This window comes from Prosopis cineraria, unplaced genomic scaffold (assembly GCF_029017545.1).
Source record: "Prosopis cineraria cultivar Desert tree isolate PC_DT_omini unplaced genomic scaffold, ASM2901754v1 PC1601, whole genome shotgun sequence".
Classification (NCBI taxonomy): Eukaryota; Viridiplantae; Streptophyta; class Magnoliopsida; order Fabales; family Fabaceae; genus Prosopis; species Prosopis cineraria.
In genome coordinates this window covers 8,402-24,003 of record NW_026556926.1, presented here as the reverse complement: position 1 = coordinate 24,003, position 15,602 = coordinate 8,402, and the positions used below count along the sequence as shown (strand labels likewise).

Here is a 15,602-nt window from a genome sequence, read left to right as displayed (position 1 = left end):
CAGTGCTTTCCTTTTCCTTTTCCTTTTCTGCCATGAACTTTTAATTTGTTTTATTATTAAATGACCATTCAGTCACTTGCAATTCACATGGCCAACGCACAAAGCTCTTCTAGACAATTTAGCTTTGACTCTTTATATTAGAATATATCCACTTTGCCTATTACATTATTTTTTTTTCCCTCCAAATACCTCATATTAAAACCAATTCAAATTGGTAGCTTGCAGAGTCTCGAAATGCCATTTTTCTTAAAAAAATGAATGACATTAAAGGATAACAAGCTTGAATTAAACAGAAATAAGGACCAAATATTTCATAGTAAATTGGTTTTTAATTTTGCTACTCACAAATCATGATTGGCAGCTATCAAAATAAAAATTTGTTAGTGAAATTCGTGAATTTGTTAAAAAAACTTATCAAACACATCATCCATCACTTCCAGATTTTTGCTACCCTTATATATTTATTTGCAATTGTCAAAACATGAATTTGCAATTAAAATTCATTAATTTGTGGGGAAAAAAGATTTTCGTGTAATATTGTATTTGACAGGTTATACAGTTATAAATAATGAATTTTGCTCGTAAATTCTTGATTTAAGGGTTGCAAATGATGAAATCAAAATAGCGAATTTAGACTAATTCACTGAAAGAACTTTGATTTTTATTTTACATTTTTCAGATATTTTTATTTTTTTAATCTTTTATTTTTTTTAATGTCTTTGCTTTTAAAAGAGATAGAGGCCAGGTATGAGGACACTCGTCCGTACCACTCTATTTTTTTTTTTTAAATATCAAACTTTAATAATTAACTGCCCGGATTCCCAACACGGGGCTAGGATTTTATTACTGGTGGATTAAATAAATTCTTAATTATTTTCCTCCCTCTTTTTATAATCTTCCGCTTTGGCCATTATAATTATTATATTTTGGTCAAAAAGTCCCTTTTTCATTCGCTTTTGACTTTTGATGCAAGCGGCACTTTGGCTATTTTAGGCTTTTACGTACATTTATAATGTAAAGGGTTTTGTTATGGTTGATCATTTTTGACATGCTTTATGGTTTCAGAGGATGGGAATTGGCCGAAAACACTTAAAGGGAATTGATTTTGCAATTTTTGAAAATTAAGATAATCAACAATGTTAAAGGTTTAAAAAATTGATTTTGGTTAATTAATTATTGGTTTGATCAATTTAAGTCAAAATATAGGCGAATTTATAATATTTATGTTATTATAAATGGAAAATAAGACTTGGTCTCTTCAGTTAAAGTATTTTATATTTACAATATATAGAGTAATATGCTTCCCTTATCATGAAAGTTATTACAATATTTATAATTTATAAACAGTGCAACTTATTATTTTTTTTTTCCCCATCTCTTCTCTAATTTTAGATAAGATTAGTCTCTTTTTTTTAGTAAATAAAAGTAACAAGGTCCGCCAATTGTAGGGTGTTTAGCTATTCATTTAGATGGGGAGAAAAACTATGAGAAAGGAAGACTAGAAGGAAAAATTTTAAAAATAGTAAAAAAAATTATTATTTTTGAAAATTCCTTCTCTCAATTTTCTCTTCTCCATACTTTTTTCATACTTTTCCATCCATCCAAACCATGCCTTGTAACATGTTTTGTAACATGGACTAATGACTTTTAATGTGCTTTTTTTTTTTTTCCAAACCAAGAGGTCAAGATATCTCTTATTTTATGTAAAAGCTGAATCTAAAAAAAAAAAAGTTGAAAAAGTGGGAGACAACAAAAAAATGTTAGTGAAAGACATGTTATAGACTCAACCTCATGACATTAGCTCCCACCACTCACGCTAATTTTAGATTGTAAGATTAGTATTGATTGTTGATGAAGAATACTCTTATCCAAAAAAGAAAAGAAAAGAAAATAAAAGATTAGATGTGATGAGGATCCAAATGAAAAGTCTCGAGTCGTTGCCACTCTTTTACTCACATTATAAATTCACACACAGCTAGCTAGCTAGATAACCCATCATCTTCTCCTTCATTCCTTTCATTTCCTGTTCTTTATCATCAGCTTTCCCTGCGAGGTTATTTTGAATACTGGTATCTTCCCAAGAAACAAACACGCAATGGGGAGAGAAACTTGGTGGGTCCTTCTCCTTCTCTCAATAACACTGCTCTTTCCGAATGAAAGCCATGGAAGTAGAAGTGGGCAAGAACAAGCCCTCAAGAATCTGAATAAAGCCAAATTCTGGGGAGCTTCCGTTGACAGAAGCAGTGAAACAATCAAAGACGTGTTTGGTGACGATGATCGTTACTATTATCCTCAACAAGGATTCAAAGAGAAAGATAGAATACAGAGACTTCCAGGACAGCCTCAAGGTGTGAATCTCTCTCAATATGGAGGGTATGTTACTGTGGATAAGATTGCAGGGCGAGCTTTTTATTATTATTTTGTTGAAGGTCAACAGCCTCACCAGCACAAATTGCCTCTTCTTCTTTGGCTCAATGGAGGTACGTGTATTGTTTTACTAGCCATTAATTTAATTTGTTCAGCCACTTATGACTTTGGTGTTATTTTTGAACTTTAATGTTACTATTCAGTCAAACGGCTTGCGTGTAGGATACAACAATGCTCCCTTGGCTCTTTAATATTGTAAGGCGTTGTCTGATGAAATTTTTTTCCGGCAAACTATAGAGTAATTAATGTTTTTTTTTAAATTTACCCTTTATATACTTATTGTTATTTGAATTCCCAAACAATAATATATTATAATTATTAACTGTATAGAAAGGTAAATTTAAAAAGTTATATGATTAAGATGCAAAAATACTCATTAAGTGATCTGTTAAGGGCATTTAGTAGCCTAAAATGAGAAAAAAAGATAAAAATAAACACATTGTTACTAAAGTTGGTGCAAAAGTGATCAAACCATTAATTTGCCCTGACACCATTAGTTTTTAATGTTTAAATGTTGATTGTACTTGCCACATGTTAATTTTTGCTAATATTGACTATAAAAGGGACAAAAATACTCACGAAATCGTCAACCAGGAGCATCCAATAGCCTAAAGTGAGAAAATGATAAGAGTACCCATAACATTACTTTATTAGGTGTAATAGTGATCAATCTAGTGAAAATTCATGTTACGTGGTTTTTTTTTTTCATCACCATTAATCCCACTTCCTTCCTCCCTCTCTATCCACTCATTTTTCTTATCTGCAAAACCTAATAAGATATATTGCACACAATTGAAGATTGACAATGAATATGTTGTGACTCACTGCAAATAATGCAAGAACTTTATAAAGAAGGTTGTCTTTACTTATAAAACTTTTGTGATTATACACATCTCCTACGTCACTTACCTTAAAAACATTGGCACAACTTAAACAATTTTGTTCATGATAAGGTTTGAAATTCTTAAATGGCTTCTGGCACTACTACAAAAAAGCAAGCAATTTAACTTGTATTTTATCAAAATAATATTTTTTCATATGGTATTCATACAATGACCAACCAACTTTTGTAGAATTCCATTTGAGAATATTTTTGTCGAGCAAAAAAAATGTCAACTTTTGCTTAGGTGTTAGATAAATGGTCAACATTTAAAAAATTTGATAGATTGATCACTATTGCACATACTAAAGTAACATTATGGATATTTTGCTATTTTTCTCACTTTAGGCTACATGATGCTTTTGGCCGACGATTTCATGGGCATTTTTGCCTTTTTTCTAGTCCATGTCAATAAAGATTGACACATGATAAGCACAGTTAACATTTAACACTAAAAACTAACGGTGTTAGGGTAAGTTAATAGTTTCATCTTTTGCACCAATTTTGATAATGTTATGATTATTTTTGTCATTTTTTTCATTTTTGACTACTGAATGCCCCTAGTCAAATATTTGATGGGTATTTTTGTACTTTAACCCAGAGTTATACTCCTTAAGTTAAAAACATAAGGCATTTTTTATAAGGTTAGATGTCAAAAAATATAAGATATTTTAGAAATAAAGTCTTACATGGACCCAAGGTACAATGTCATTTATAAATTGTCTAATAAAAATATGCCATGTAAGATGGTTGCATATGTAAATTTATTGTGTCATTGATGATGATGGAAAAAGAAAAGACAAGACAGAAAATTCCAAAAATAAAGTCATTAACAATAATAATATATAAGATTTTATTTGATTCATTTTGTACTAATATGGCATATTTTAACTGGACAGTTTACAAATGACATGGTGCGCTAGTTATATGTAAGAATTTCTACATTTTGAGTCTTTCAATGCACAATTAATGAGATTTTCCCCCCAAGACTATCCTTAATTAGAGATATAATCAATAAGGTTTTTTAATTGGTATATACTATTAAATGAGGATAGACATGCAAAGAGAGTATAATTTTAAAAATAATTAACTAATTTATTAGAAAAATAAAGAACATAATTCAATTAAAAATGTTTTAAAATATTGCACAAAACAGTATATATACATATATTATAATTTCAAGATTATAACTAATATTCTTTTAATAAATGCAAAATTAATTAACTTCACTTATATTAAAGCCTGGAGGGAAAATTCCATATAGAAAAAAAAAAGTGGGAGACAGAAATTAACTCGCTGAAATCACGGTGGAATGACATGTTTGTCTTTCTTGCTTTTGTCAAATGCATACCCATTTTGTTTTGATGCGTCTATTGCAGAGTTAGAAAAGGTTTTGATTGTTCTTACACGTAATGGGTTGACTGTTGACTGAGAATATTAAAACGTCATGACGTGGTTCCAATTAATGCAATAATCATGCAATTGATTGAAAGGTAGATCACAGGAATTAATTAGAAGTTCGACACATCTCATAGGTGTGTGGGCCACTAATTACAGGTCCAGGATGCTCGTCTCTAGCATACGGAGCAATGCAAGAAGTGGGACCCCTTCGAGTGAATAGTGACGGCAAAACACTTCACGCCAATGAATATTCATGGAACCACGGTACCTGTTATCTTGATAGATCATTTGATTCATTTAGCTTTGATTTAGTTAAAATTTAATTCATTCGGGTGCAATTTAACTTTTATAATTTTAACTTTTTAACATATTGGTATAAACGATCCCTACATTTTCAAGAAATAATAAGAAATAAAGTTATTTCTTAAAGCTTAATAATTTAAAGTGGTTAAAATGGTAAGTAATAGGTTTCAAACAAGTCAACACTATAGTAATTAAATTAAAATGAGTTAAAGTTTAGTAAATAAGTTATAAATGAATTCAAAAGTACATAAGACCAATGTTATGAAAATTGAATCAACCATTAAATCATTTGAGATAATGGTTCAAAGTTTAATGGTCAAACTGTAATCTAATTGATAATAAATAAATTGAAATATCTTAAATATTATTTGTTTAAAGCAACAACAAATAATCATATATAGTAACAAGAATGAGTATTTAAATTTCAAGCAAAATAATATACAATAAAAAAATAATATTAAAATTGCCGGTTTTGGCTGGTTTGATTGGTTTTCAAAATTGTTGGTTTCCTACAATTACTGAAATGGATTTGGGACCTATTCCTAATTTAACCGGTTGGATTCCAATTTTCAGAACACTGCATAAGACTAGATGAGTAATTTTCATATTATATTATATTGATTTCCTCATGCGTGTCTATGCATCTAATGATTGATATTTATGATGTTCTTCTTGAAGCTGCAAACGTATTGTTTGTGGAATCACCAGCAGGAGTGGGATTTTCATACTCAAACAAGACATCAGATTATGACAAAAATGGAGACAAAAGAACTGCTGAAGACAACTATGCATTCTTAAGAAATTGGTTAGAGAGATTTCCTGAGTATAAATCCTCTGATTTCTACATTGCTGGTGAGAGTTATGCTGGCCATTATGTTCCTCAACTTGCTCACACCATTCTTCATCACAACCACCACCCAAACTCCACCTTCGTCATCAACCTCAAAGGCGTCTTGGTATGTCCTATCCTTCTAACCTTAAATTGAGTGACCGTACGTGATTTAACCTTAAATTGTGTGCAGATAGGGAATGCTGTGATAAATGACGATACAGACAACAGAGGAGTGTGGGATTTTTTGGCAAGCCATGCCATAATATCAGACCATGCAGCACGTGATGTGAACAAATTGTGCGATTTCTCAGAGACTGTCTCTAATCAAAGCAGTGAATGTAGAGCAGCTTTGGCTGAAATAGAGGAAGATATTGACAACATCGATATCTTCAACATCTATGCTCCTCAATGCATTGATTCCAACCTCACCTCCGTCCCTAAGCTTACCTCTGTAAGTATTCTACTTCTCATCCCACTTTGATATTTCTTGGGGTTGCGTACTAGCAGAGAGACAAAACTACATCAACAGAGAGGTGTTTATATATATAAGACACGAGTACGAAAACATTAATTCCTGTTACTATTACCTCGGATTTTATGTAATATTATCTAATGAATTCTGTTTGTTACCTCTAAGACTTTCGACGAGTGATCTTGTAAATTATTGTCTCAAGAAAAGGAATGAACATATATTTATATTTCCATTCATAAATAAGGATAAAAATCGAATCTTGAGCTCTTTTTTTAAGGGTCAAATTTAATAATGTAACGAACATTTTTTAAAATGGGTAAAGTAATCAAATATTGTATGTTAAGGAGTATATATACACATACACACACGCACTCCTTTCAATCTTATTTATAAGATAAAGAGAAAGTGTAAAATTTTTTTTTATTCTATTCATAGGTCATATCATTAATTTTTTTTAATTACAAGTTTTCACTTTACCCTTCACAAAATATTGGTATAAAAATGTAGAAAGATACACTAGTTTTGTAGGATCCATATTATTAGAAATAAGCTAAGGCTCAATATATTTGACCTAAACTACGTGAGCTTGGTGATGGTGATATAGGCAGTGATAGACCCATGCAGTGAATTTTATGTGAAAGCATACATGAACCGGGCTGAGGTGCAAGAGGCATTACATGCCAATGTCACGAAACTCACACATCACTGGACACTCTGTGGAGGTTTCGAATGGACTGATAGCCCTTCCACTGTTCTTCCACTCTTACAAGAGTTCCTCGATCATAGCCTTCGTGTTTGGATTTTCAGGTATACGTTACCATGCTGTTACTAGATGATTTTAGATTGTCCAAATATACGTATACTTAAGTCGATGTGAGAAGTTCCACATTAAATACATATAAGCTTAATAACTAATATATAATATAATAAAACGAAAGAACTTATAAACTTGAGTTGGAAATTTTGAGTTAAGATGGGGTATTCTCTTGCTATTCTTGTCTATTTGTTCTCTTTTCCAAGTTTCTTGATAGTCGCTCTATATTTTTAACAATTATAGAATTGCAGTAAATTAATGTCATCAATATAAAATACCACCTACATGCATGCTGCACTAATCATAAATTCTGAGTTGTGTGATTCGTTTAATCACCAAAGTTTGAGCAAAGCATGATATTATTATTTCATATTTATAAAAGCTTGTGACTGTATATGTTGTCATTTTCATTTATAAATTGTATATGTGATCTCTGCCAAAATATCAATAAAAATTTAAAAAAATGTAGAAAAATACATTGTTGATGAATTATAAATAGTATAACTGATCTAATTGTGTGTGTTTGAATACTAACAGAAGATGTGAAAAATAATGCAGTGGTGACGTGGATGGAGTAGTGCCAGTAACTTCAACCAAGTATTCCATGGAGAAGCTGAATCTCACTGTTAAAACGGCTTGGCATCCTTGGTTCGTTAAAGGAGAGGTAATTTATGCCTTCACAGTACCATACAACCTTAAATTAAAAAATATTTTATTTTAAGGGGATTTAATTTGTTAAATTTTTAAATTATTCTAAAATCCTGGATCAAACAATTTAAAGTTTTAATGTCAAATACTGCAATTACAATGCTTTGAAATAATTATTATTTGAAACTATAACATTAGATAATAAAGGTATATATATATTTTTATCATATGTGAAAGAATCCAAATTCTTATTCTTTTTTTTTATATGACTATTTGAATGGGTCAGAATCGGGCATTATTGATCTCAATTAGTAGTAGCTTTTCCAAAAATATTTTGTGCAAAATTTATATTCTTTTTCAATATTGCCACAACCATCTAAAAGCATTGTTTCTCAAAGTAACTCAACACATTGAAGAGGACAAATTTTTGTAGACATTAATTCCAAGATTCAAAACAAAATATATAAACTAAACGTAATGCTTGAGAGGTAGAAAATTGTTTTCTAGAAAAAAAAAATGATAAACGCACCTATCTTGTTTTTTTAATAGATACATTTATCATTTTCTTTCTGAAAAACACTTCCATGCACCAAACATACATTAAAAACCTATCATTGTCTTTCTTTGCTTTTTTTATTTTTTTGAGGTTGATGCAAAATAGAGAATGATAAACATATAAAACTACAGGTTGGAGGATACACACAAGTGTATGCGGGAGACATGAGATTTGCAACAGTGAGAGGAGCAGGACATGCAGTCCCAAGCTACAAGCCTGCAAGAGCTCTTTCTCTGCTCATTCACTTCTTACAAGGCATCCCTCTTCCTAATACCACTACTTCATCAATGCTCATTTGATTTTTAACTTCCTTCAAACTTTGTTATAATATATTTCAAACATTTTCACGCATATTAATTCGCACTTGTTTTTAACCCGTTCTGTTTTTTGTTTTTTGTTTTTTTTAGATAAGTTACTTTTGGATGGTTTATGTTATATTCAAGTACTGTAATTTCAATCAGTGGCAGAGCCACATGTATTTATGCCTCCCCTCAAATAGGAAAAATTACTTACATGGAGATGGAGGTATAGGTATTTATATTTTACACATCCTCTTTTTTATATTTTATACCCCTCTTTTTATATTTTATATTTTAAACTCATATCATATTACTTTTTAAGTCAGATCCAAAATTATTTTTTAAACTCAAAAGCCCAATAAATTTAAGCCTCAATTTCAATATATTTAAATAGTAATATTATTTTATAAAAAATTAACATTTATCAAACTTTTAAGAAAATAAGAAAAAAATATAACCTGGCTTGCGTTGTTTGAAATCTCAAATTAGATTTGTGAAAAAATTAGGTGAAACTAGAAAACATATTATTTATCCATTGATTTACCTTCTCTTAAAATTAGCAATGGTGTTACCTGTTATTTTAGCAAGAGTTGAAAGAGCCTTTTCTACTATGAAATTTGTGAAGAATCAATAATGCAATTGAATGAAAAATTTATAGATGAATGATTGTCTTGTGACTTGTATTAAAAAAAGTGTATTTGAAAGCATTGACAATGAGCTAATTGTTCAATGATTAAAAAACATGAAACCATGTAGAAAAAATTTATAAGCTATGTAATTATTAAATAATTTTTGCTATTATTTTTTTAAATTATGAATATGTAAATGATTTTGCCCCCTAACCCAAGATCCTTGCTCCACCACTGATTTCAATTATCATCATAATAAAGCTTCGTTTCAACTGGTTGTTTTGATCAAAACCATATTTGGAAGGTTTGAACTGCACTTTCAAATCGGCTCTTAGATTACATTTGTTTAGGTAGAAAAGTGTTTTGTGTAAAAGAAATATGGAAAATGCATTTGTCTCATTTCCCTTTTAAAAAATAATTTTCGTATGCCAAACATTTCCTTAATTTTAACATCAATATCAATACATACATAAGGCTTATAGGAAGTATAGATGGCTTCCTATTTTTGGCTTTGCGCAATTTATTGGAATAAAAATCTAACTTATAATAATATTATATGGGAAAATGTAAGTAGTTTAAAAGAATACTTTGAAAATTATTTTATTTTGTTTCTAGAATAACACTCCATTAAAATAAAAAAAATCCACATCTCGTTCTTCAGGGAATGCTGGATTATTCTTACACACAAATTTATTTTATTAGAACTAGAGCTTCCGGTATTAAGAAAATTATTGGTTTAGAAACCAATAGCATACTCCCATTTACATTTTATAGAACCTAGAGTCCAGTAAATGTCATGGATGAGAGAAACGGCTTGGAGCAGCAATTTGACAGAAATTATCTCTCTCTCTCTCTCTTTTATAAATTTAAAAGGGATAAAATATTTAAATATGTTATAATTCAAACATAATTACCGAGTGGCAAGTAGCAACATAGATTTTATGGAGAATTACATATATATTTTATATAAAAAAATTAATTATTATAAGATTCATTGACAACTAAATTAAGACTATTAATAACACAATCGATTATCAATGCCTCAATAGCCTTAGTTCAATTATCAATAAAATTTATAGTAATTAATTTTTTTATATAGAAATTTAATGTAATTTATCTTATTTTTTATTAGGTTTGACAAAAATTGCTTAGCTTCACATTTTACGTGATGGGCCTACAAGCTTTAAAGATGAGTCCTTCACTAATTAATTAGCAGTAGTAATATTAATGACTAGTAATTAATCTAGTTAATTATTTTATAGGGCCCAACAATTACTTTTTCTTATTGAGAGAATTACAATCACATCCCACATAGAAAAATTAATTACTATAAAATTTATTGACAACTGAATTAAACTGCATTGACAACTAATTGTGTCATTAATGCAGTTTAATTTAGTAGTCAAGAAACTTTATAATAATTAACTTCTTTGTGTGAGACTTCAATATAATTTTTCTTTTCTTATTTTATCCTTTGTAGCAGTTGTGCACTCAAAATGACCATTATGAGATTATACTAGTACATGATTTTGCCATCTAATGAATTAAGGGTTCCTAATGAATGCCCTCTCCTTAAATGTTAAATTCTAACGCATTCAATAACTTATTGAAATATTAAATTTTTCTCTATTCAAGTATATATTCTTCCTAATCTGTTGTCCTCTAGTTCCTGAATAATAGATGAGTGATCTCATGGTTACGTCCCTCTAATTTGATGAGTGATCTTGTAAATTCTCTCATGAAAAGGAGAGAAAGATTTATAATATTTACGTTCCTTTTATTAATAAGGGTAAAAATTGAATCATAAGCTATTTTTTTTCTTTTGTAAATTTAATGGTATAACAAACTTTTCTTGAGTTAGGTAAAGTAATTAGAAATACCTTATATTTAAAATGTAGGAAGGAGATCAGAATATGTCTTTTAATGATTTTGTTGGATAATTGATAAAAGAGAATTCCAAATCATAAATCATTTGAATTAAATGACCTTAACATTTACAACAAGCCTTGAAACTTTTTCATCAAATCCAATTCAATAAAAGGTGAGAGATTTGTCTCTAGCAATAATATTCTCTTCGTGTATCTTAAGTTGAATAGGTGATTAGAATCGGTTGAATCCAAATCCATGAAGTGGAAAATGAATGTTGAAAATTTGTTTGTCTATTTTAATTGAGTAATGATTAAAGTGGAATATCCAAAGAAATCCGCAAAAGAGAGGGAAAAAAAGTCAGGGCAAGAAATTACAAATTTGTTAAGCAAGATAGAAAAATGAATTTTTTCAAAAAAAATACTTTATTTATCTCTATTTTTCCTGACGAACAAAGGAAAAAAAAATTAAAAGGAATTGTAAGTGCAAAGATGTGTGTATTTAACTCAATCTTTATTATGACATCTCATGAAACAAAGGATATGGAGAAACTCTTGTCACGAAGTAAGAATGTCATAATTTTAGTTTCCTAGTTTCCGTAATGAATAATTTTACCCTGCCATCTATTTTATTTTATGTGTATGTATATCGAAAGAGCACAAAATCAGTATTATTGACTTTGAACCTCTAAAGCTATGAAGATGTGCTTCTATCACCTATGAAACTTAAATTAATTTGCCCGTGCAGGTAAAAAAAAAAAAGGTTTGCATTTCATTAGTGGATTGCTTTACTTTATCTTTTCATATTCAAAACTCCACTTAGCAATTCATGAGAACACAAAGTTTGAAAATGTTCCATAAGATAAATTTTTTTTTTTTTTGCTAATGCGTTCTTTTTACTTTCATGCCACAAACTTTTAAGTTGCTTTATTATTAAATGACAATTCATTCACTTTTAACATTCACATGGACTATACTATATACGAAACTCTTCCTAAAAAGGGATTGCATTTTATTAGTGGATTAAGTCTTCATTTTAGTTTTCATTAACAGAAAACTAGTTTGTCAAAAATTCATTTAACAAAAGTTAATTTAATAAAATTCATTTATTGCGATAAAATTTGTATTTAAACAATTTTTTTTAAAGTTTGTTTGATAAATTAAAATTTGTTTAAATTTCATATAATTGAAAGTGTTTTTGAATTTATTATTAGTAAAAATACATTGGTTTTCATGATTTGAAATTTTTATTATATAAGTGTAACATATTAGAGATGATTGAAAGATATGTGTGATAAAAATTTTAAATAACATGAAATTTAATATGTTAAATAATAAAAATAAAAATTTAAAATTTAAAATTTGATATACTGAAAAATTATATAAATAATTCAATATACATTAATATTGAAAAGTTAGATATTAATCAATGGCAGTGTGGTCAAACAAAAATTTAGATATATATAATTCCCTCATTTTTTTAACTAAAAAAATGTCTCAAAAGCAGTTTCTAAAGCCAAATGTTAATTAGTCAAACAAGCCATAAGTCAATTCTTCATTGTTTTCTCTCCCTACTTTATAAAAATTAATTATGTTCCGGCCACAAAGCCTCTTTTAATTTCCTCTATTTTTGACTCTTGGTACAAGGCAAGAGGTGCTTTTGGCCTTTACATTTGGAAACAACTTTTATGAATTCGAGAATAACAAAATTATTTGGTTTACTCAAAATTTCTTCAAAGCTCATCTGAAAAGTCCATTAACAAAGTTTTTAAATATCTGAACATAAAAAATAGCCACGTTTTCATTTAAAATTGGAGGGTTGGCCACTAAATGAGAAAGTTAAAACATTTGAATCTAAAGTTCAAATCTTGAAATATGTGATCGTATTAAATAAATATATCAAATGCATCCTCAAAATATTCAAGAGAACTGCTGTTGGTAATAACAATTTCATTCAGTAGAGTTTTAGATTAGTTTAAATAGAAGGTGATTATGTTTCAAGTTACTTAGGGTCGAGTAGGAGAAAATAACTAACTCTTTTTTTTTCCCCATATGCTACACATATCCACGACAAAAATGCTCTGCCTCAAATGTCAAATATCTTTTCTGTGTCTCTTTTCGTGTGCGTTTTGTTCGTCGAGCAACTCTCTTCTTCCCATCCATATGATCTCATATATCAACAGTTTTATTTTTAAAAGAATTGTAAATTTTTTAATAAAAATATAGTCCCTATTTTATTTTAATGGGGGCCAGTTCGGTTTTATGGTCTGTATCAAAGGGCCGGCTTTAAAGCTTTACATATTGTTAAATATCCATATACAACCAATTTTTTTTTTATAAATTCACAATCGAGTAGCTTTATAAAAATTCACTGTAATTCTTCTTAAATTGACAAGTTATAATGTAAGTATTCATGAAACTATTTATTTATTTATGATTGACTTTTTATATATTCATAAGTAATCTTTCTTAAATTCACAATCAACTTTTCTTAAATGTACAGTCATCTTCTGTTAATTATTTCAATAATTAAAAATATTTTAAGTGCACATAAATGTCATATTCTTTTTATGATTTTCAATTATCATTAATAATTTTAGGTTACGTTTGAATAAGTGAATTTAGATTAAGAATTTGAATTTAAAATCTCATATTTGTAATTCATTGATTATAAATTTTGTATTTGGATGATATAACAAATTTTAAATTATAATATTAAAATATTTTGTTTGGATCTTAAATAAAATTTTAAATTTTAATTTCTATATTTGAATTTAAAGGTAACTCGAATAATATCAGCGATCCGATCCCAGTCAAAGTCAGAAGCCCAGTCTAAATTAAGAGTGGCAACTCAGTCTTAGTAACAACATTAGTGGTCTCGATTGGTAGCGGTAGTTTTGTCATGGTTGCCATCGACAGTTCAATCCTAAGCAAGCTTAAGGATTAGAACAAGATAATTACAACATTCTGAGGGTTGCTAATTAGACTTGGATGACAACATCGAAACATTCCTTGTTAATAGCGACATTTGGCACTAGATGACGAAGGCAAATGGATCGAAGAGGATGACAACACCAAAACATTCCTTGTTAATTGCAAACCAACGTATGTTGGATGCGATAGACCATTATTGGATGGTGGTAACGAACTGATACTAGATAATGGTATTGGACTGGCATTAACTAACGATGACACTGACAAACTAACATTGGGCAACAGAGGAGGGTGGTCTAGGTCAATCCTAGTTGATGTTAGCAGTCCTCCTTATCAAAGATGGCAATCCAATACTAGTCACAGTTGGCTGTCCTTTTGGTCAAAGATGGTAATCTGGTCTTGATCACAATTGACCGTTTTGTTATGGCTAGTGGTTTGATCTTGATCACAGTTAGCCATCTGATCGTCGCCTATGGTCTAGTCCTAATTGCTTCTGGCAATTTGGTCCTAGTTGGCTATGACAGTTTGGTTTAGGTCAACTCTAGCATTTTGGTCTCGATTAGCTTTGGTGGTCTAGTCCCTATCGTCATAGGTGGTCTGACCTCATTCAATTCTAATTACCTGATCCTAGTCAAAGCCAACCATCCAATCCCAGTCACAACAGGCAGTCACAGATGGTCGTTTGGTCTTGGTCACTGCTGGCAGTTCAATCTTAATCGTCATTAGCAATTTGGTCCCAGTCTTTGGTCCAGGTCACAACTAGCAATCTAGTTTTAGACAGCGTTAGTAATGGCTCCAGCGATGTCAAAGTCAAAGAGGTAATAAAGTTGTTGAATGAATATAAAAGAAGAAAAATACTTCTATTAAAATTTGAAATAATAGGAATTTAAAAAGGATTTGAAATTACAAATGAATTGAAGTAGGATTTAAATTTAACCTAAATCCAAACTCACACATTTTTAATTACCCAAATAATGAATTTGACTCAAATCCAAATTCACATGCCTCTAAACATAACATTACAAGATTCCTAATTATCATTCATCATAACAATGCAAAGTTGAAAATGTTTAATAATAGCAAATATTTTTCTAATATAATAATGCTTTGCTTTTTCCTTTTTCTGCCACAAACTTTTTCTAACAATCTATTCACTCATAAAATTATTAATCACATGGATAAATCCTTATCACCTTTTAATTATAAAAACTCCACATACTTTATTAAAGTCATCAATCATCACTTCCAACATTAATTTCATAGTTGTTGTAAATGGTATAAAAGGAATTCGAATTGGTCACCTGGACGTAACCTAACAAATCAAATTTAGTTTAGAACACTTGAAGAGAGAAACAGGAAATAATGAGGAGAGAAATTTGGTGGGTTCTTTTCCTCCTTACAGCACAACTACTATTCATAAGCAAAATTCATGGAAGCAGAATGCAAGAACAAGTACTGAAGAATCTAAAGAAGTCCAAGTTCATCATATGAGGTTCCATTGATCACACAAACAGTAAAGAACCAATCTTTGAGGTAGAAAAG

The 15,602-nt window shown here is 29.6% G+C and overlaps 1 protein-coding gene across 2 annotated transcripts; it reads left to right on the top strand.

The window, feature by feature from the left end:
• The first annotated feature begins 2,005 nt into the window (after positions 1-2,005).
• LOC129300461 (serine carboxypeptidase-like 40) lies at positions 2,006-8,753 on the top strand. Of its 2 annotated transcripts, none has more exons than XM_054939037.1 (7): positions 2,006-2,480; positions 4,865-4,972; positions 5,723-5,967; positions 6,034-6,294; positions 6,920-7,122; positions 7,688-7,793; positions 8,465-8,753. In XM_054939037.1, exons 1-7 carry the CDS (start codon positions 2,096-2,098, stop codon positions 8,630-8,632), a joined length of 1,476 nt encoding a protein of 491 aa, XP_054795012.1. In that variant the 5' UTR covers positions 2,006-2,095; the 3' UTR covers positions 8,633-8,753. The 2 variants fall into 2 exon arrangements, with proteins under 2 accessions (XP_054795012.1, XP_054795011.1); XM_054939036.1 differs by having other exon boundaries at positions 5,690-5,967; positions 8,465-8,752.
• The last annotated feature ends 6,849 nt before the right edge of the window (positions 8,754-15,602 follow it).

Coding starts and splice junctions, on each gene's coding strand:
- LOC129300461 (XM_054939036.1), top strand. CDS start 2,096: ATGGGGAGAGAAACTTGGTGGGTCCTTCTCCTTCTCTCAATAACACTG. Junction 2,481..4,864: donor TCTTCTTTGGCTCAATGGAG/GTACGTGTATTG, acceptor CACTAATTACAG/GTCCAGGATGCTCGTCTCTA. Junction 7,123..7,687: donor CTTCGTGTTTGGATTTTCAG/GTATACGTTACC, acceptor AAAATAATGCAG/TGGTGACGTGGATGGAGTAG.